Source organism: Bolinopsis microptera, chromosome 7 (genome assembly GCF_026151205.1).
Source record: "Bolinopsis microptera isolate Bmic1 chromosome 7, MBARI_Bmic_1.0, whole genome shotgun sequence".
Taxonomy (NCBI): domain Eukaryota; kingdom Metazoa; phylum Ctenophora; class Tentaculata; order Lobata; family Bolinopsidae; genus Bolinopsis; species Bolinopsis microptera.
In genome coordinates this window covers 19,572,741-19,596,128 of record NC_087078.1, presented here as the reverse complement: position 1 = coordinate 19,596,128, position 23,388 = coordinate 19,572,741, and the positions used below count along the sequence as shown (strand labels likewise).

Genomic DNA, 23,388 nt, shown 5'->3' with positions numbered 1-23,388 from the left:
CAACGTACTAACTTCTCGTTTTGTTGTGAGTGCTTGATTTGTTATACGAAATGGACCATAAATGTTATTATGAGTTGCATTACCTACTACGGATTTCACGACTTTTAACTGCATATCACCACACAGGCGCAGGCTACGGTGTCCGGTCATTAAACTTTTTAAATTTGACTAATTGACAATGGAAACCCTTCCATTTTGTGTTCCGTAGCGCCCCAAGAATGGTAAACAAAGAACCATTATTTAATATTTTGACCAACATGAAACTATCGCGATCGTTAATTTTAATTTTAAATTTTGAAAGGCATAGCAATCACTACGGTTGATGGAAATCTAGCGTCCGCTAACCGGCGCAATTCTTGTTATTGACAAAAACTTTAAAATTATCATTCAATATGTATAGAAGTAAAATAAAAAATACACTAATAATAACATGATGTACTCTAGTAGCCGGGAGCTACTAGTAACTAGAGTAATGAGTAAACTACTAGTGGGAGCTACTAGAGTAATGAGTAAACTACTAGTAGTGGGATATAAGAAACAACTGTTCGACATTTCAGTCACTTTGCTTTTTATTTAGCGGTTAAGCTTAATAAAATGCATATCAAATTTCGGTTTGGCGGATGTCCAAAGACAAATGAAGGTAATGACTATTACTACTTTCAGGCTCATCAAGGTAATGACTACTATTACTTTAAGGCTCACAACTTATTAATTATCTAAAATTGGTGCCGTCGTGCCGATCGGTCTTTACCCCGAAGATAAATAAACGAAATAAACGGCAACATCTGGAAAGTAAACAAAAGCTACTAAAGACTATCTAATCTGTTAAAATATTCTCAGGTAAACAAATTGCTTGATCAAATTTAAAATTGGATTATTATTGTACTTCTAGTAACTTTGATAGTCCTTCATCAATAATTCAGTTACTAGAGGATAAAGAATCAAATAAGATTAAGGGGACAAATAACCTTTAACACACGTTAATCAAAAGGGTAGAATTGTAGCACTCATCTACTGGATTTATCTTCGAGGCTCATAAACTTAATTTCAGCGAATTAAAAGAACAGGAAATTTTTACTGATTTAAAAAATATGTCTGAACCTTGAATTTTATAAATACTGTACAGATCAAAAATTATTGATGTTATGACCTTTTACTAGCAAGCACTAGAACACCAAGACATATTTCCAAATTTATATTATGTTTGTTTAAAATATAACATTACAGTTACGATAAAAACTCATGAAGAAAAATATGTAAAATAATTGGTATTATAAAGATAAAACTCTTGAACTCAGATCTGATCATAAAAATTAAAAAACAACTAATTATCATTATTTAACTTTTGTGTTAGTTTAATTTAAACTGTTCAACACAATATTATATCATAATGTAGGGAATGTATGATAACTGCAAAGTTCCATCCAGCTGATCCCAGTTCTAATGTACCGTCACAATAGTGACTTTAATATACAATAAATTAAATCGAGTGATGCAATTGGCAGAGCACAATTGTAAATCATGAGCAATAAATATCATCTATCCCTCGTAGCTCTTCTTCTCAGGTATCAGGTTGAAGGAGACATTGGATATAGGGGCAGTCCATGCCTTCTTTGCCTTCCCACATACGCCTCTAACTGCTACTAGCACACTCCTCATTATATCCATGCTCAGGCGTGTCCTGATGTTCCACATCACCTGGCTGTAGTCCTCCTTGGTCTTGGTGGCTATCAACAGTCAACACAGCAAGTCTCCTTATGAAACGCTTGGGCTCAGGAGCCATTCCTCCTGCGGGTCATACAACGTATGACAAGGCTTTCTGGCTTTAAATGAAATAACAATGAGGGTCAGGGCGTTCACATAGCCATGTGTATATATGCGTACTGCGCTTGTTTCACAAGTAGAATACCTTCGGCGGTCGCGCGCTACTGCAGCAAGCGAGAGGGCTCTGGTTAGAGCAAGTCAAGACGTGATACTTACCGGGCCGCGCGGCGCTCAGCCTGTCATCCCGCCTAATCTCTATTCTATTATGCATGGCTACCGATGAGTAATCCGTTGGAGTAAAGTCTGCCGGTGTCCTGGGTGTGATGGATCTGAGTTAGATGGCAGGTTGTGGAGGTGGTAATCGTTTCTTCCTATTGCCCTGGCCTGGTAGTCTTGTACTGCCAGGGCTCCTGCGGTCTGGTACGAGGTTAGTTTAATGGTTAGAGATCTAGTGATGTTTGAAATTTGTTAACTCCTTTTAGCTACTTCTCCCTTAGATAAGTATTGCATTCTTTTTTCTGCTATACAGTTCTTTACGACAACTCTGTTCATTATAATTCAAATTTTTTCACTCTGAACTATAAATCTCTGGCCTATTGACTGTTTCAGATCCAGATTGCTAGGGTTTATAACGGTGCCACTGAAACATCCTGCTGTTGATCTCTTATCCGGATCACCCAGTCTCCTCCCGATCCTCCCACACTTCACAACAAGATGCCAACACTGCCCGCCAACTTCCTCGCCTTACTGCAAAACTTATCTCTTGAAGTAAAGCAACACATGCATACCCTCCTCACTAAGAGTATCCTGGACAGTCTGAAAGAGGAAAAGCTTGCTTCAAAAATAGAACGGTTAGATGAAAAGAAGAAGGAAAAGAAAACGAAGAAGGAAACTACTGTCCAAAATGTCTCGTATAGCCCACATGCGCTCGTAGAGCACGTTCCAGTCCTCCCTGGAATGAACGAAAATCTATTCAAGAAAATCACAGAAGAATTAGATTCAATGAATCTTGAAGGCAAATCTAAAAAAGTCCTTATGGCTAAGCCCTTCATCAGAAGACTACTGCTTTGGTAACATTGTTAACAAGCCACATCCCATCAACAACTTCCCTAGCATCTTTAAGTTGATGGGACTTATTAATGACCTCCCCTCCACCACCAACAACATGGATGCTTGCCTTGTTACTAGGTACGACACTCAGCAAGCTAAGTTAAGCCTCCATAAAGACGATGGAGACCTAATAATATCACAGTCCAGCTCCATTTGCACTTACTCAATAGGGGCTCCACGGTCACTTGAGTTTGTACTGGATACAACCCAAGTAGAACAACGCACAACTAGGGCCTCTAGGTCAAGGCCAGCCAAAGAGTTGATTAACACAGACTTCACCCTCCCTGCCACCAATGGCACACTGAACATCATGAAGCCTGGTGCACAGCAAGTCATAAGGCACAGGATTGCCCCAGGAGTTGCACCTTCTGACAATGAAACTTGTTGGAGGTATAGTCTCTCCTTCAGAAAGTTAACCACACCTTCCTCTTCCTCTTCCCCTTCATCTCCTATTCTTCCCTCTCCTACATCCGACAGTCCTAATAAAGTATCCCCAAAAGCCCCCACAGACTCTCAAAAACACCAGAAGTCTATCATTCTCATTGCTGGTGACTCCTTTGCTGCTCGATTGGACGCTGATCGCCTCAGTAGAGGTAAAGAAACTGTCACCAACATAGCTAAGGGTGGGCTTAAGATCTCAGCTATACAGAAATCTATTGAGGCCTTTCATACAAAAAACCCTCTTGTGCAGGTAAAGAAACTGTTCTTAAGCTTCGGTGCCAACGACATCCGGTACTGTACCCAGGGTGTCAATCATCTCAAGACCCCTGTGAGTGACCTTATGAAGACAGCAAGAAAACTTTATCCAAATGCACGTGTTTTTGTACAAGCTATTCCACCAGTCCACCCCAATGGACAAGAGAAAATCCCTGGTAATGTTACGTTTGTGCTATGAATAATTTGATCTTTGATCGCTGCTCTAGGCATAAACTGTTTTACCTTGATGTTTTTTGGGCATTCTTAGACCGCTATGGAAACAGAAACGAGAGATTATTTCCTAAATGTGACAATAGGGGCTTTTATGATATTCATCCCAGCCCCAAGGCTGGGATGCCAGTGTTGGCAAAGATCTATCTCAGAATCATACACTCAAAGTGATTTAATCCAATGGGATACTGATGTGGTAATCCAATTCAATATTTCAATTTTTCATTGTCTGCATCAGTATCCTATTGGATCTGATCATTTGGATGTTATTTATATGTATTCAAACGAAGTGATAGCATAATGTATGTTACTTCATATTATAGCACAATACCTAACAAAACACAACGGCGAGACACAATTCTGTTAATAATATACAATAAAGCCGTTTCAGGAAACTGTAAACTCTGCAGCAAACAAGGGACACTTAATCATATCCTCACGTTCTGCAAGGTTGCACTAAGACAGGGACGTTTCAACTGGCGCCATGATCAGGTCCTACGTGAAATCATGAAGACTGTTTCATCACAGATTGACGAGTTTAATTCCGACATCGCCAAGGAATCGAAGAGGGCACCGTCGGTCTTTCACAAGGCAGGCAATAAGCGCGAGAAGGTTACCTTAGCTGACCCAACTCATCATAAGACCCAAAGATATTTCTTTTCAGATGCCAACGACTGGAAGATAATATTTGATGAGGATGAGAGACAGAGGAACTTCCCGCAGCACATTCCAGCTACACCACTAAGACCTGATGTAGTGATCTATTCAGATAAAGCAAAGAAGGTTTATCTAATGGAGCTGACTTGTGGAAATGAGCAGAACTTTGCTGATCAAGAGAAGCGAAAGATGAAGAGATATCAGCAGCTGACAGAAGAGATAGAAGCCAACGGATGGGCTTGCAAGCTCCAGACAGTAGAAGTGGGAGCTCGAGGCATTTACAACTATAGCCTCCCAACATTTATGAACCACCTGAACGTAAAGAACAAAGAGAAGAAGAAGGCCTGCATGAAGATCGCTGAGATCAGCCTGAGGGCATCGTATACCATCTATTTGTCCAGAAACACTACCATATGGACAGATGATTGGGAGTTAGTCAAGAGACCAGTAATAGCATAGTAGGAGCGTAGAATGTTTGGGCCCAGAAAAACATGTTTAATACCGCTATGAACCCGTCATAAGCCGGGGACTACTATGAAAATGATGATGCTGTGTTGTTGAAAGACCTTCGACCAATCAAAGATGTACCTCATCACGCCAAGCAGTTATGCTTGTAGGTGAATATACACTTATAGAGTACAACAACTTTATAACACTCCTTATGATTGGAAATTGACCCGAGTGAGGAGGGTTATCCTCACATTGATTAACGGATTTGAATCTCCTTGGAGATATGGCGTTTACTCGTCAAAGGGAAGTTGTATGGTTTGATGGTTATGCCAGTAGAGTGACACGACTTCCCCTCTCACTCTGCGCCTACCTGACTTCTAACTGAGGGTGACGTTTCTACGTCGGGCACCCTCACGAAAACAAATGACCGGGAAGTCCCTTGGGTGTGAACCCCAGCTCCCCTGCTACTATTTCACCCACAGCAACTAATAGCCAGCAAGATGATAGTGGAAACAACACAGGGCGGAGTGTTACACACGACCAACAGTGTGATAAGTGTAAAAGGTGGTTTAAGCACGTGAAGAAACACGCGAGATTTTGTAAGCAGACACCGGACAAGAGCCTGGAAGAGGATGCCGTAGGCATTATCGGTCAGGAAGGAGGTAACACGGAGACGGAACCCAGCCAGGATACAAACCACAGTGCAAAATGGAGGACGTCTACGTCTGCAAACTTTAGATCTCACGCAGATCCACCAGAACCGGTAGTTATTAAAACTCGATTAAAACTACCTAAGGCCAATGATATTAGGTGGGACAAGATTGATCAAGACCTCGGTCTAATTGGTCTCCAGTTCACTACACACAGCGACCCTAGTAAGGGTTTGGAGTTACTTGAGAACACCACCTATGATTACCTCGAGTTGATATGCGAAGTTGGTTCAACAAACATTATACCATCGAAGAAAAAACCGAGACTTGATGCTGAGTGCAGACAGTTGAGGGAAATGAAGAAAGAGAGTAGGAAGGAATGGAAGAGAGTATGTGACTCGAATGATGATGAACAGGTTAAAAGACAGAAGATTTCTTACCTGAAACTAGTACGACTTCATAACAAAGCAAGAAAGACCGCCCAGAAGAAAGAAAGGAAAAAGATGAAAGAGAATAGCTCCAAACTCTTTAGAAGAAACCCTTATGAGTATGGTAAGAAACTGCTCACGAAGGAAGAGACTAAAGATAAAGAGCCTGAGTTCGACAGTGAAGAAGCATCTAAGTTCTTTGAAAAGGAGTACAAAGATGATGACCGAGAGCGTGACTATGTAAACCCCACAGGACTGAAAGACCTTGACAAACCTAATTGGATCTGCAGTACAGCGCCACCCACATGGGATGAATTCCACCTAAAGCTTAAGTCAAGGAGAAATAAGTCAGCACCTGGGTCAAATGGTGTCAACTACCTGATCTACAAGAAGTGTCAAACTTTCAGTCACCATCTACACCATCTGATATGCAGGATTTGGAAAACAGGAGTTGTCCCCCCACAGTGGAATGTGGGAGTGAGTACATTAATTCCTAAAACGGATGATCTGAAAGATCCTGGAAAGTTCCGTAACATCACACTCCAAAACTGTAGTGGAAAGCTGTTCTTTGCCATCTGGGGAGACCGTGTACTTGAGCACATGACACGAAATCTGTTCATTGACACCTCAGTACAGAAAGGTTTCATGAAGAAAACCCCTGGGTGCCTAGAACACACTCAAGCCCTCCTTGAAGAGATTAAAGATGCTAAAAGCCACAGAAGACAAGTCCACGTGATCTGGATTGACCTTATGAATGCGTATGGGAGAGTCCCGCACAGCCTTATTATTTATGCCCTACGCCGGTACCACCTACCTGAAAGCTTCATTAAGCTTATAATTGAGTATTATGGAAGCCTCAGTGTCCTAGTTAAGTGCAGGAAATGGACATCCAGAACATTCTGGTATGAGCTAGGCCTGTTCCAGGGAGACCCACTGTCCGTGATCCTGTTCCTTATAGTATTCAACATCCTACTGGAACTTCTAGCTGTACTGTGCAGTCAAGTTGGGTATGAGCCAAGCTTCAGTGATAGCAAGACCTCAAAGAAAGCATTTGCTGATGACCTAACCCTGTTGTCGAAGAGCGAGAAGGAGATGAAGAAGATGTTGAAGGTAGTAGAAGAGTTCCTGGACTGGTCGAAGAAAATGAAGGCTAAACCATCGAAGTGCCTGTCTATGTCTATGAAGTGTACTGGAGGAAAGTACAATGATGCAGAGTTTGTACTAAGCGAACAACAGGTGCCGTCCATTATCCAAGCACCAATGAAGTTCCTAGGAATGTACATGTATGTAGATCTTGAGGTGAAGGAAATTCGGTCCATGATTAAGAAGAAGTTAGAGGACCTTTTGGAAACTACGTCTAATGATGAAATCACCGGTCCAATGAAGGCGTGGGTGTATAACCACCTCATCATTAGTAAGATGTCATGGGGGTTTACTGTTTATAACCTACCCATCACATTTGTGAGAGAGCTTGAGGCACTGTGTAACAGATACCTTAAGAAGTGGCTAGGGATTGCGCATCCTTGCACCACCACCGTCCTCTACAGGAGTAGAGACCAGAAAGGATTGCAGCTGAAAAACATCTGCACTGAGTACAAAGTCATCCAACTTATTAAGGGACACCAACTTTGTAACTCTAGTGACCCCTACATCAAAAAAGTGTACTCTAACCATAAGGCTATTGCAGACACACAGAAGATGTGGTCTTATCCCAAAGAGCTGAAAGACCGTCAGCGCCAACTTTACTTCCAAGAGTTAGTTGGAAAACCTGCAGTTGGTACAACTGGCCTCGGTTATGGGACAAGATATGAGGACACATCAGAGAGGAAACTGCTAACCAACATGGTGAGGACCTTTGATGAAGAGACACTTATTTGTTCACTTTTTGACAAAAAGCGGCAAAACCTCTTTCTCACATGGGAAAATACAATGACATTCGACACCACATGGAATAACCTGATCTATCAACTTAGTCCGGAACTGTTAAAGTTTCATGTCAATGCTATCCATGACACTGCGTCAACACCTAGCAACCGAAAGCTTTGGAATAAAGCCGTTTCAGGAAACTGTAAACTCTGCAGCAAACAAGGGACACTTAATCATATCCTCACGTTCTGCAAGGTTGCACTAAGACAGGGACGTTTCAACTGGCGCCATGATCAGGTCCTACGTGAAATCATGAAGACTGTTTCATCACAGATTGACGAGTTTAATTCCGACATCGCCAAGGAATCGAAGAGGGCACCGTCGGTCTTTCACAAGGCAGGCAATAAGCGCGAGAAGGTTACCTTAGCTGACCCAACTCATCATAAGACCCAAAGATATTTCTTTTCAGATGCCAACGACTGGAAGATAATATTTGATGAGGATGAGAGACAGAGGAACTTCCCGCAGCACATTCCAGCTACACCACTAAGACCTGATGTAGTGATCTATTCAGATAAAGCAAAGAAGGTTTATCTAATGGAGCTGACTTGTGGAAATGAGCAGAACTTTGCTGATCAAGAGAAGCGAAAGATGAAGAGATATCAGCAGCTGACAGAAGAGATAGAAGCCAACGGATGGGCTTGCAAGCTCCAGACAGTAGAAGTGGGAGCTCGAGGCATTTACAACTATAGCCTCCCAACATTTATGAACCACCTGAACGTAAAGAACAAAGAGAAGAAGAAGGCCTGCATGAAGATCGCTGAGATCAGCCTGAGGGCATCGTATACCATCTATTTGTCCAGAAACACTACCATATGGACAGATGATTGGGAGTTAGTCAAGAGACCAGTAATAGCATAGTAGGAGCGTAGAATGTTTGGGCCCAGAAAAACATGTTTAATACCGCTATGAACCCGTCATAAGCCGGGGACTACTATGAAAATGATGATGCTGTGTTGTTGAAAGACCTTCGACCAATCAAAGATGTACCTCATCACGCCAAGCAGTTATGCTTGTAGGTGAATATACACTTATAGAGTACAACAACTTTATAACACTCCAAAAGTTCCATGGGAATATCGGCTCAACAACACCGTGTTGCAACTGGTATGTTTTGATTGAAGTAAATTTTCGTGCACATACAGAATGAATGGTTAATAATTTAATATATATTATGTAGACCAAGGTCTGTGCACGGGATGCTTCCTGGAAGAATCCAGTTCTTTTAGCGGGGCACCCTACCTAAAGCCAAATTGAGATATAATAATCATATTCCTAAGAAATAATCAGAAATCGAATACCAATCAAATAATATGATATATAGGAGTAGTAACCATATTTACTATCAGATCGTACATCAAATAAGTTGTGGAGTGATTTTTTCGAAAGCCATATTGATGCCGGATGAAAAGTTTGTTCTCTTCCATGTAATCAGTGAGTTGCTTGCCGACAAAGTATTCTATAAGTTTTCCTATAAGTGGAAGGATGGATATTGGCCTGTAATTATTAGGATCATCTTTCATTCCTGCCTTATGGATGGGAGTTACTCTAGCTTTTTTACAAAGGGTTGGTACAACACCTGTATTAAGGCTCAAATTGACAATATGGGTCAGTGGTTCAACTATGTGTGGTACAGCTTGCTTAAGTAAAAATAGAGGCACATCGTCATATGAGGCCTTGTCATTCTTGAGTGTTTCGACATACATTAGGATATCAGTTTCATTTATTTCTTGGAATCTATCAAATGAGATGTTAGAAGTTCTAGGAGGTAAAAAATCAGTAAAACTAACTCTTTCAATATTGGGGGCCTGATTTTGTAATCTTGATCCAACATTTGCAAAATGAAAGTTAAATAGCTCAGGATCATTCTCATTGATAGTTTGACAATTAGTTGTACCAGGGGTCATATTTGATGCCAGTTTGATAGTTTTCCATATCCCTTTAAGATCATTCTTGGCACTTTTAACTTGTAGATCATCGATTACATTAGCCTTTTTGCAGGTTTTAGCTAATTTATTTCTAATATTTCTCTGAATCTTGTAGCAATCCCAGGCCTCATTACACTTTATACATTTGCTACATGTACCACATTTATTGCAATTTCCATTGTCTCTCTTATCCTTCTTTTTACGGAATTTCTTTAGAAGAAAATGTGTATGATTAATGGCATTTAAAAGTTCAGTAGAAGGTTTATGTATGAACTTTTCATGCCTTTCTATGGTCTTGCAAGGGAAGAAGGTTGCATATGCCTGTTCAATATGATGACAAAGGCCAGCAGTGATAGCTTCAACATCTGTACTTTCCAATAGTGGACTGTAATCAGAACAGGTATCTAGATAGTCTAAGAATTGTTTAACATTACGTTTACAATGATTTCTGATTTCAACCTTTTCAAATTTAGGAGCTATAGGTACTTTACAATCTATCTCACACATAATAGCTTGATGATCCCTAATACGTTCATCAAGAACAGAAGATTGAACAAAATCTGCATAACAGTTAGTGAATATTACATAAATAGTAGTCTGGGTAAAATTGTCTCCACGTTTAGCAACTCTAGTTATCCCTTGAATGGTTTGAACTAGATTGTAACATCTCAAGGTCATATCTAATTTTTTGTACTGGGTGGATGAGATATTATTCTGGTCAATGTTTATATCCCCAATCCAGATAACCTTTTTCCCATTCAATTTTTTCATGCAAAAATGAATGTTATCATCTATGATTATTCAAGTTCCAAACTCACTAATTTTGTTAATGAACTCGAGGTGAAGGTGAATGACTTAACTCCCTCGGTAAACTTCAATGAGTTCTTGGACTGCTTCAATGAAACACTTGATAAACACTGTAAGCTTGATGTACCAAAAGTTACCAAAAGGACTCCCAAACTCAACCCGTGGATTACCGATGGAATCATTGTCTCAGTTGAAAGAAAACATGAACTTTGTAGAGACTGGTCAAGCACTGTAACAAATAGAAACCCTGAGGGTAATGTACTGCTCTATAAAGTCTTCAGTGACTACCGAAGAATGCTTAAAAGTATTATCAAGGTCGCCAAACGATCGTACTACTGCAATGAAATCCATAAAAATATAGAAAACAGCAAAAAAACGTGGCAGATAATCAATGAGCTCAGGGGCAAGAAAAAGAAGCAAACTAAGCCTCCCTTTATCATAAACAACGAACGAATCATGAATCGTAGAGTCATAGCCAATGGATTCAACTCTTACTTTGTTTCTATTGCCCCTAAGCTCAATGAAACACTTAGTAGCAGTGAGGCCTCTGGTTTACCAATTCTCCCTATAAAAACATTCTATGATTTCCTTGGAAAGACTAATGAAAAATCGATTATGTTAGAAGACTGTACACCTTATGAGATAACGGAAATAATAAAAGGATTTGAAAATGGAAAAGCAAGTGATATTCCTGTTAGTGTAATCAAAAGATCATCTCACGTAATTACACCGATCCTTAGTCGATACATCAACATCTTAATGTCTAATGGCACGTTCCCCGACGTTTTAAAGACTGGTAGAATAACTCCTGTATTTAAGAAGGGAAACCCTGAAGAGATAGAAAACTACCGCCCAATCTCTACTCTCTCTATATTTGGTAAAATCTTTGAAAAGATCATTTACTCAAGAATATATTCGTTTGCTAGCTCACAGGGTATAATATCTAAAACACAATTTGGCTTCAGGCAGTCACACTCTACTTCACATGCAGTTAATCACTCAGTAAACCTTATAACTGAATCTCTAAAACTTAAGCATCATGTCTTAGGCATATTCATAGACCTTAGCAAAGCTTTTGATACAATAGATCATGGTACATTACTTGTCAAATTACAGGGCTATGGGATACGTGGGGTGGCAAATGATCTTATAAAAAGTTACTTAACAAATAGATCACAATATACTGAAGTTGTTGGTGAGAAATCTGACGCCTTGAAAATACAGTTTGGAGTCCCTCAGGGTTCGATTCTTGGACCTCTCTTATTTCTCCTATATATTAATGATATCGCCAACAGCTCCAGTTTGGGATCATTTGTCACCTTCGCTGATGACACCAATATATTTGTGACTGGGAAATCTAAAAAGGAGGCATATATGCGTGGTAATTCTCTTTTAGCTAGTTTATATTCCTACATGCGAGCAAACAAACTCCATGTCAACTTGTCTAAATGCTGTTTCATTCACTTTAAACCAGCATCGTCCTCCCAGACTGACAATAATTCTGAATATACTCTAACCATTGATAACTTTCCAATAAAACAAGTTGCATCTGCTAAGTTTCTGGGAGTCGTCATCGATGAAAAGCTAACCTGGGAAGAACATATAAAATCACTTAGGCGTTCTCTCAGCCATGCAACATCAACTCTCTGCCGCCTACGCTGCTCCCTCCCAGATTTCTTACACCGCCAGTTGTATTACACTCTATTTGAATCACACCTCTCCTATTGTATCACGGTTTGGGGTGGGGCAGCCAAAACTCGTATAAGTTCTGTATTCAAAGCACAAAAATATTGTCTCAGGGTACTGTTTGGCGACAGGGAGGCATACCTAGATAAATTTAAGACCTGTGCTCGTGCTCGACCGTTTGGCAACCAAAATCTGAACAAAAAATTTTTCTTGAAAGAGCACACGAAACCTTTGTTCAAGGAACACGGAATACTTGCCGTCCAAAACCTGTACACTTACCATTGTTTCCTTGAGCTCTATAAAATCATGAAATTCCGTGCTCCGATTTCCCTCCATGAAAATTTCACCTGCTCAAGTAGGAAACCCACCCTTATACTAAGCCAAGCAGACCCCCCTGACAACTTCAATAGCAGAACGACTCGTATTTGGAACGTAATTGTGCCTAAGCTTGGTATACGTGACTACTGTCTAAGTGTGGCCTGCCTGAAGTCTAGGATGAAGCAATCACTGCTCGTCAACCAGCATAACCATGCTGATCTTGATTGGACAAACAAAGATTTCGAATGCTCTAATCTAAATTTTGACATTAAGTCTACCCTAGGGTCCACACATCCAAAATGATTATCTTGAAATTGAAAATTAGCTGGGTGTGCATTTTCCTTTGTCTTACTAACGTGTGTGAGCGCAGTGTAGTGAGAAAGTGTTTTTAACAGATTTATTATTAGACTTAGGATTATGATTTTTAATATATTACATTGATATAAGATTTATTTTTGATAGGTACTTAATAAAGTTGATGAATTTCCCTCCCTATTAAAATTTTAAACCCATTTAGTGAAAATTGATAAACGAAGATCTAGATATTGATACATATTATAACCAACATTGCTTATATTCTGCCTTGTAAACAAAGAGCAAATTTTCTTAATGCCTTCTTCCTGTCCTAAAACTAAAACTTCATCCTATTAAAGTAAAGGCCAGTTGTTACCACAAGCTATTATACCGTCCCTCTCAAAAACATGCCTCAGCCTCCATCAAAAACAATTTTAGTTTTCAGTCCTTCTAGTTTCCAAAAATCTACCGAGCTAGTGTTCTGGTGTGCACAAAAGCCCCTAAGCCCGTGCATTCCTTGCCCCCGCTAGCTGCCAGTCCTTGACAAACTTCCAATAGCAAAGATCAACTAGTCATTTACAAATTGAGCACTATACAATTTTAATTGTTTTAAATATTTGACTTTGTAAAATGAGCTAAAACATTGATTTATTAGTTTCATTGATTTATTAGTTTCATTGAGTAAAAGTAATAGAGGTAACGGGGAAAATTTGTTGTCCTGTCTTCTGTCTCGTCATATGTTATGTGCTCTATTGGGTATATTTTATTTTTATGTTATTTTGTATACATTTTCTTTGACTATCGATTGTTCTATTTGGCGTTAATTAGGTCTATATTTGAACATTGTTCTGTCATATGGTCCCCTCAATCTGCAACTCATCTTCAACAGTTTATTGCTATCCAAAAGAGGGCTATTAAATGGATCAATGGTGAACCCTACTCCAGTTATAATGACGATAAACTTGCTACAGAGCAAAAGAAGCTAAATATTCTCCCTGTCATGCAGAAGTTTATTTATAACGATCTTATGACCTTCTATAAAATAGTGAATAGCATAATCCCAGTTTCGCTTCCTACTTATATAGTCCTATGCCGTCCAGAGGGCACCCGATACGTACTAGGCACAATGCTCAAATAATTGATAGGTCGGATACTTCAACTTACATGAGTACCACTGTGCCCTGCTCAGATGCCTTCCGAAATAGCTTCTTTTATAGATCTATGCTGAAATGGAATAGTCTACCAGTATGTATCCGGCAGTCAGAGCGGATTTCTACTTTTAAGGCCAATCTGATCAAGTACCTCGGGGCTGCCGATACAGTCTGGCCAGACTAGTCTCAGAAATGTGTTTTTGTTGGTTACAATTCTCTCCGTCCAATTTCCTATCTGCTTGTCCTTCTTTTTCTTCTATCAGTTGTGACGGAATTGTAATGAACAAAATCCATATCTAATTATTTATGATATGTTTAATTTCTTGTTTTTGTATGTCATTCAAATTTGGTAGACGGCCCCAACGTTAATGTGGCTTTTGCTATGTGTTGGTTCAGCTGAATTAATTAGTATGTAATCAAGTTTATTTTTTTCTTTTAGTTAGTTGTCATCCGGCCAAACATTAAGCAACTTATATTGCAGCACCATTTTTCAATTAGAATATTAAAATATGTCATTGTAATTTTGCATGGCTGAAATGTAACGCTTGATTTGTATATATAATAATTAATTGAATTTTCAAATAAAAAAATGTTTATAAACATGATAGCCTGAGGTCCCCAGGTAACGTGATACAAGTATAAATCTTGCTCTATCCAGTGGCGCGCACCCAGAAGTGCATCGCGCTACAAAGTTGATTAATATGACGATGCAAACACGTGCAAGCTTTTTGCCATCTCTTTGCGACGATATTTTAAGCAAAACAATTGCATTATAATAATTGATAATGCGCGCGGCGCGTCGAAGCCCTTCAATTTTTAGCTTAGATCATAGATTGAGTCACATTTTTAAAGTAATATACTGATTTATTCGAGTGCCACGCTTGTAGCGCGATGCACTACTGGGTCGCGCGCGCATCAAATAATGCTTCTCGCAACCACCACCGTATGCAGATCGGCGAGATGCGAAGGATTGACATCGTGAATCAAGTGCCACGCACGCATGTGTAGTGTTTACCTAGCTTGTTAGTTTATTTACTGTTGTTCGCTCCTTTCGCGTATCCTGTTCACTTGTTCAGGCAGCTTGAAAAAAGCGCCACCGCGACCGCACATTCACATAGCCATGTGTCTACTGTTATGGATGGTCATGGTTTTCACTGTGTCAACTATCGAGGCGAACATTGCGAATTTCATTTAGATTCTTTATTCACCAATTGTAGTGTAATTGTATTTGCTCTAACCAGAGCCCTCTCGCTTGCAGTAGCGCGCGACCGGCAAAGGATATTTGTGAAACAAGCGCGTCACGCAGTACGTATACACATCACAATGCTGGTAAGCATAACCGTTGCCCTTATATTCACAACACTATTTACCCCCTATACTATTATATCCCCTTTATTGTTTTCCAGGCAATAAGACTCATCGAAAGTAGTTCAGCAGGTATATTTAAGTTCAAAACATTCCAATTCAATGTTAAAGATGACAGGAATAAAAAATAGTTATGTGGAGGTTCTTAAGAAATTTGCGCAAAATACGCGCCAGCATGTTATACGAAATTAGGTAAAAAAACCCAACATCGCCATATTCAGGTGCCTTAAAAACCATGTTAAAATTAAGTTAGAGATCTGAAACTTTGCAGGGCGTCTAGACCTTGTCCAAATCGACTGTAAAAAAGTTTCAAGTTTCAGGAGTACCGGGAAGTGGGTTTTCTGGAACCCCTGTTTTACAACAGATTGTCGTGAAGCATATGTATAGACGCTTTGGCAGACGCTTTGGCAGTCAATTGTAGCCTACATTTAAGTGTCCGTAGATTCAAAAGTATAAAAGATACAGTCATTTCGAACCACAGGTTTTAAAGATAATTGTTTATACTTTAGTTTACATTATATTTATAACAAAAAATAATTTATCTTCATCATCATCACTTGATGACGTCATCAAATTAAGTGTTTTTAAAACTTGATTTTTGACAAAGTAACAACTTTTAAAATTGATTTTAAACCATTAAGGAGTAATTTTATTCAAAATCTGAGGACAAAATCTGAGGATAATTGTTCAAGCATTCTGAAAATCTACCGGAAAAGTTTCTTACTTTGCTCCTTCATAAAGATATTCTCTATTGAACTTGAAGTTAGTGCTTTTTTGAAGAATAATTTTATAAAAACACAAAAGTTGTGAATTAGTATTCTCTGGTGTTGGACCATCCCTTGGGTTGTGGAGCTCAATTTTGCTTCTTAAAGGTCTAAATTGTGTTATAGGCTAGTTTTAAAGTTGAAAATCTAAAAGTTGCACACGTGGGGACACGCCCAAATTGATTTAAAATAGCTTATATCACTGAAAATTGTTATTTTCACGATTTTTTATCAACTTTGGAGTCCCGTTGTGTTTCAAGTTCTTTTTGAAATCTTCTGAACTTTGCATGCTTATCAAACTATATATTAAATACCACTATGCAAAAATGTACGGTGATTCAATATTGTATGCGCACGCAACGCCCGCTCAAAGTTTGCACGTGCGAAAGGTGAGAATTTTGCTCATTCGTGATTTCGAATATATTCTGCTTTCCCACGATATTTAAATGGCATTATGTATGAACTAAATGCCAACTTGAATGAGTAAAAAGTGCCATATTCAGTCTGTTATCGACAGATATACCTACCTAAACACAAGGAAATGTTTTCAAAGGTAAAATTTCGAAATCGTTGAAATTAACTCCTTATTAATGAAGTTTCGACTGTGTAAATTATCCTCACATTATAATCAAAAAGAGATGATATTTGACCAAAACCCATAATCATACCTAAGCTTTATTACAATTCGTAAGCCGTGAATGAATGGGAAAAGCGAGCGACCGATTTCATTCTCGGTATCAACTATCAATTAGCATTTGCGGACGGTTCCTCAAATTAATATCATTTCCTTTTGTTCGGAAAAGAGAGACACTGGCAGCGGTTCACTCTACCCATGATTATGGGTTTTGGTCAAATACGTTACGCAGTATACGCGTCACGCAGTATACACTTGTAGGTTTACAACCTACCAGGACTCGTCGACGGTCCTGCTGACGGGAACACTGCTGTATTAGTATACGGTATCAACCATTAGTATTACATGCCACACGGCCACACGGATTCATCCATAGTCGACACACGACAGGTCTACCTAAAGATAATCAATCTGCCATTTAGGCCTTTATCTGCTTGCTAGCCTATGAGTCTCTTCAAATGGGGCGGCCTGTCAAGCTCTTTAAAATGCAACACGGCGTGACAAGTGAACTTAGTACACTCATCCATTCACACCTACTTATTGTTATCACCTCACACATGTATAGTTACTGGGCCGCGCTCAGCCTGTCATTCCGCCTAATCTCTATTTATAAACATGATAGCCTGAGGTCCCCAGGTAAATGTATAGCTTCTTGCTGACATTGAAAATAGCACCCTGCAAATTCATCCTGTGCCCCACTTAAAAAGACCTATAGTTCTCCCATTATATGACAGCTGGTAACGGCTGTTATTAAATTAAGTATCAAAATCAAGATCCTTATCGTTATCCCAATCCACAATTGAAGCGGTTCAACCACCTCATAAGACATTGACAGCCCTGGTACAGGCGAGCAGTCTTCGAGGCGGAGACCTGCGAGATATCACCACTCTCAAATTATCACGTACCTCGTAGCCGCTTCAGTTACATTATCACAAAATCACTGTCACATGATCACTCAAGCACGTGTGTCAAATGATCACTCACGCGACTATTTAAAGCGACTTAACTTCCAAAACAGCGGGGTCTTTTAGCAGCAGAGTTTAGCAGAGTTTAGCAGAGTTCAGCAGCACAATCACGATGTGGATTGACTGTCATAACCTTAGTTAGGAAAGGGATTGATATATATTATTCATTGTAGTTCACTCTCTCTGTAACTAAGAGTGTCTACCGTATTTGTTTTACGGGTTACTTTAACCAACAATTTTAGTGTCATCATTTTGTATTTTGTAACCCTTAGCATTAGGAATGGCCGTTTTTTTGCTCATGGCTTAGAATCAAGTAATAGTAATTAAATGATGTCAAAAATATTCACTAACCTAGGTTACAGTTCTAAGTATATCATAATCACTAAAGTATATAGACGTGATCAGCATTAATAATCGCACTACGTATGAGCATCCAGTATCAATTATCCTAGTACGGCTCCCTCCCTAGCGTATTGATGAGGTTAGCTCGAACCCGGAGTCATTTACACCAACAGCAGTCTTTAACATGTATGTCCCCTTAAGAACAGATTGGCATCGTCAATCAACTGAATGGTCGAATCAGTCGCTTACAAACAAAACAATTTTTGACTATAAATAAATTCCGGAATGCCCATCTTCCAGCAAATGTATTTTTATAATTCAATATTTAGCGTCCACAAATACATCGAAATAATATTTAAATTTGCGATTCCTTGTGTGTTTTCAGCACAGCACTTCTGAAATATGAAAAATGAGTTGCATCTCAAAATGGAGTTAAATAAAAGGCAAGATGCCGATAAACTTTAAAATTGTAATGTATGGTCTTAAATATCGCAAGAATTAACTTTCTTGTAATTTTATCGTTCTTTCTATCATAAAGGTGTTTTCAGTTATATGGTCATCGTTCATCTAACTTCAATGGCTATCATTACAAATCACAGCCTTCACGAATATAAATTAAAACTTAACAAGTCATGTCAAATTCAATACAAGCACATAAACCATCAAACCAGGGCACAAGAAAATTCAAACTATTCTCATTCTCGATAAGATTGTAAAAATTAATGGCGTCAAATTTTAACACATTTGAACTCATTATACAATAAAAAGTTCCGTGCCCTAATCTCTAGAATATGTTGACAAGCCCATAGTTGTCAAGTTTGCAACGTTCTATTCCAAAATCTAATCCCTAAATTATAGAGAAAAAAGGACTAAAAACAGTTGCAGTAAGCGGCCAATTCTATTTACGATTATTTAAAGCTTGTAACAGATAAAAATGGATAAAAAAGAAACAGCCTAGGACTACAAGATGTAGTCACTATATGTTATCGTAACTTTATACAGAGACAGCCCAAAAATAATACTTTATTGTTGATGACTCCTCAAAATCGTAACACGGCACTTCAAAAATGCCAACCACAATTTCCCCACAACAACTTCTTGAAGCTAAATTAAAAAATGGATGAGAGTCCCCGATACCTCAATCTGATGACACGCGATCCTCACACGTGATCTGCTCAAACACACCCGTACTCATAGTACGAGCTGTTCCTGGGATCCTCATCGTGAATTCCCCGCTGCGAGTAACCCTCCGAAACGGAACTAGCTGACGACCTCGGCCTAAACTCCGAGTCTGAGCAGTAGTTGCTAGAGTCTTGTAGTTGTTGTCTGGATGAGGTAGAGGAGGTGTCGTGGTGTCGTGACGACATGTCGTGGTGTCGTGACGACATGTCGTGGTGGCGGTGGTTGCGCGGCGGCAGGGTTGGTGCAGCTGCAGGATTGTTGTTGTATTGCCGAAATGCACTTGGTGGGTCTGATAACACCTGAGGGTGGGTTTTGGTGTTAGAAATATCTTAAAATCATATACACGGAAAATATATTAAGTTATTAGTATGTACTAATGTATGTACTAATGTATGTACTAATGTATGTACTATGTAATATAATTTTTTTTTTGATTATAAGAAAATGTTATGAAAATTACAAGAAAATAGGGCATGATGAGAACACATTATATCACCAGAAGGCAGAAATCGGAAAACTTACCTCATGTGCTCGATTTGCGGTCGTGGAGTTTAATAACGACTGTGCGCTGAGGCTCGATGAGGTACCTAACATGCTCGGGGGTGGTCGGTGATCTGCTCGGAGTTCGGACCGGTGATCTGGCGTCCCGTGAGTACCCGGGGGAAGGGGCCGTGCCATGCTCCTTGCTTCCACCCTGAGGAGACCTTCATTGCAAACTTAATGTCTCGTCGAGAGGTTATGTCATGTTTTTTATTGAGAAAACAGCAGAGTACGTGAAAAATGCTAAGTTTTAAAAAGTGGATCAATTCAAATATGCTGTGTACTCATCACTATGTCCGTTACCTGGGGGTGAGATCGAAAGATTCGCTTTTGTTTTTCAGGCGGAGACTACCGTGCCTCTTTGGAGTTAGGTCTCTGTCGGCGGATTGTGTCCTCCTCTCGCTGTCCGTTGAAAGTGTTCTACTGATTCCCGCAGCTGCAGAGTATTGGTTTATTTGGACACATGGTTTTATACAAACCTGGACCAGGCATGGCTCCACCTGGACGTCGTAGCAAAACAGGGAAATAATACAGGCTTGTTTACAGTTAAGAGTCTGAAAGTTTGTTTAAATATCCCCAATGTTAATAATATGGTAATTGAGTAATTGCAATTACAAACGAATTTAAAAAAATATTACAGAGCTTATAATGCATTAAGTGTAACTTACATTTAAAGCCGGAAGCGGAAGAGGAACTGATGTGAGATGTGTCAGGTATTCTTCCCAGAGAGTTCACACTGCCCAACTCCAGACGACCGTCACCGGACATAGTTCTGGAGCTGTTATCTGAGTCGCTGAGGAGGAGGAGGAGGGGGTTAATATTTATAATCTTACAATTTGCTCCTAACACTAATTATCAAAAATCAAAGCGTTGTGATTCATGTGTAACGAGCTATTAGATAGCGAACTCAGCAATTTTATCCTATGAAAACCCATGAAAATTGATGAGCATTAACTCAATGCAAATAAATAGATGCGTAGAGACAGCCTCAAGAATGAATAAACTTGGTGGGCCTTCTACAACTAGCTGACTGCTGAGATTTAAGTTTAGATTATTTTCTTCTAGCGAGTACTATTTTACACAGGGTTAACGTTTCTTAACATTCAAGGCTTTGTTGGGTTTGTTAAAGGAGAAACTAAGACTGTAGCAGCCCCCCCCCCCCGTAGCAGCTGGAACCCTCCCCCCCCCCCCGTAGCAGCTGGAACCCCCCCCCCGTAGCAGCTGGAACCCCCCCCCGTAGCAGCTGGAACCCCCTCCCCCCCCCCCCGTAGCAGCTGGAACACCCCCCCCCCCGTAGCAGCTGGAACCCCCCCGTAGCAGCTGGAACACCCCCCCCCCGTAGCAGCTGGAACCCCCCCCCCCCCCCCGTATCACCTGGAACCCCCCCCCCCCCCCCCGTAGCAGCTAGAACACCCCCCCCCCCCGTAGCAGCTGGAACACCCCCCCCCCCCCCCGTAGCAGCTGGAACCCCCCCCCCTCCCCCCGTAGCAGCTGGAACCCCCCTCCCCCCCGTAGCAGCTGGAACCCCCCCCCCCCCGTAGCAGCTGGAACCCCCCCCCCCCCCCCCCCCCCGTAGCAGCTGGAACCCAAGCTGGGAAAACCCACAAACTGCGGATAGAACAGCGGAGAGGGTACTTGGCTGGAAGGAACACACGTTCGTGCCTGCAACCCTACCTGTGATGCGCGCAGCTGCGCGTCACGTAGGGCTCATCCTCGGAAACGAACGACGTGACGTCATCTTCTACGCCAGTGACGTCATTACCACATGACGTGACGTCACACACACGGGACGAGGAGTTAAAGCCTTGAGACTTGTCTCGGCGAGCACTAGAGCGAGGGAACCACGATATATTTTAGAATTTGATGTCTTAACACGAGAAACTATTTTATAAACCAGAGCTGCTGGATAGTCCTGTGAACATAAATTTTAAAACTTTTAAACAACACTAGAATCTATAATTTACTTACAGGAATGTTTCGCGAAGGAAATATCCATTGCTATCGTATTCAGGAGGAGTCAGTCTTTCAGCGCTATCTAGACTCAGCTGCTCTATATACTCGTCTATATTGGGGGTACCACCTGCCATCTCTTCTTTCGTCTGTGGGATGGAACGTTTGAGCTTTCTTTTAAAGATATTACAATTATTATTCACTTAACACATGGATTTGAAGAGAAATCTCCTATAAATGTAATGGTATTAAGCAGAGATAAGATCTTACTTTTGCTTTCTTCGATTTGAACAGGGCTTTGTAGAATGGTTTCTTTTTAGAGCTCTCAGAAGTTTGTGATTTAAGAGCGATACTCATCGCTAATGCCTGGTTGTCTTGTTTCATACTCATAATCTGTGGGGAATTATTTTCGTATTAGCACATCATTGATATAAATAGCAAATCGGTGTTGCATACTTAAGCAATTCAATGTTGATATATTTCTGACGAATCGAAATACATAAACGTATGGAGGGAATAATTACCTGATCCTGGAAGGGAATAATTACCTGATCCTGTAAGGGAATAATTACCTGATCCTGGAAGGGAATAATTGCCTGATCCTGGAAGGGAATAATTACCTGATCCTGGAAGGGAATAATTACCTGATCCTGGAAGGGAATAATTGCCTGATCCTGGAAGGGAATAATTACCTGATCCTGGAAGGGAATAATTGCCTGATCCTGGAATGGAATAATTACCTGATCCTGGAAGGGAATAATTACCTGATCCTGGAAGGGAATAATTACCTGATCCTGGAAGGGAATAATTACCTAATTACCCTAATTGCCTGATCATGGAAGGAAGGGACTATTTACATGATTCTGCTAATTACCTAATTACCTGATCCTGGTAATAACCTAATTAACCTTATTACCTGATCCTGGAAGGGTATAATTACCTAATTACCTGATCTTGGTAATTATCTAATTACCGTAATTACCTGATCCTGAAAGACCCTTGTCTCTTCTCTATTCTTCTCCTGGTCCTCAATAGTTTTTATCAATAGTTCTTGATTCTGAGCAAAATAAGATCTGTTATTGAAAGGAATCCACCGTTACATGACTGAAATATAATAATGGCTGAACTGAGTTCTGGTAAGTTTTAAAACTAGAATGACAACCCCCCCCCCCCTGATAAATACACCCCCCCCTGATAAATACCCCCCCCCCTGATAAATACCCCCCCCCCCCTGATAAATACAACCCCCCCCCCTGATAAATACCCCCCCCTGACAAATAAACCCGGAAACTGTCCCTACAAAATCACCCAAATGCTGAGACCTGTGTGGAGAGGAACGTAAAATATTTGGGAACTTCTGATCTCAGTTTCTCTCTCAAACCGTCAGTGTTAAGATCAGGCGATGGTATTTTGAAGTACAGGGGAGATTTGTCAAATGGAGAGGGTATCTCTTGGTAGACCGGGGATGTGGCGTCGTTGCAAGGCGAGAGATCGTGATAGTAAGGTGAAGCCACGTGGTGTTGTGATGACGTCACGTGGTGTTGTGATGA

The 23,388-nt window shown here is 40.3% G+C and overlaps 1 protein-coding gene across 2 annotated transcripts in view; it reads right to left on the bottom strand.

Annotated features, from left to right (window-relative positions):
- Window positions 1-18,426: 18,426 nt before the first annotated feature.
- Window positions 18,427-23,388, bottom strand: part of LOC134818235 (girdin-like) — a 63,853-nt gene continuing 58,891 nt past the window's right edge. For both annotated transcript variants that reach the window (XM_063827711.1, XM_063827712.1), the window contains 7 exons: window positions 22,821-22,895; window positions 22,109-22,231; window positions 21,857-21,987; window positions 20,557-20,681; window positions 20,192-20,324; window positions 19,871-20,042; window positions 18,427-19,647 (listed from right to left, as the gene is read on the bottom strand). In XM_063827711.1, coding sequence (XP_063683781.1) covers window positions 19,342-19,647; window positions 19,871-20,042; window positions 20,192-20,324; window positions 20,557-20,681; window positions 21,857-21,987; window positions 22,109-22,231; window positions 22,821-22,895 — 1,065 coding nt within the window. In that variant the 3' untranslated portion in view covers window positions 18,427-19,341. The remainder of the gene's footprint in view (window positions 19,648-19,870; window positions 20,043-20,191; window positions 20,325-20,556; window positions 20,682-21,856; window positions 21,988-22,108; window positions 22,232-22,820; window positions 22,896-23,388) is intronic.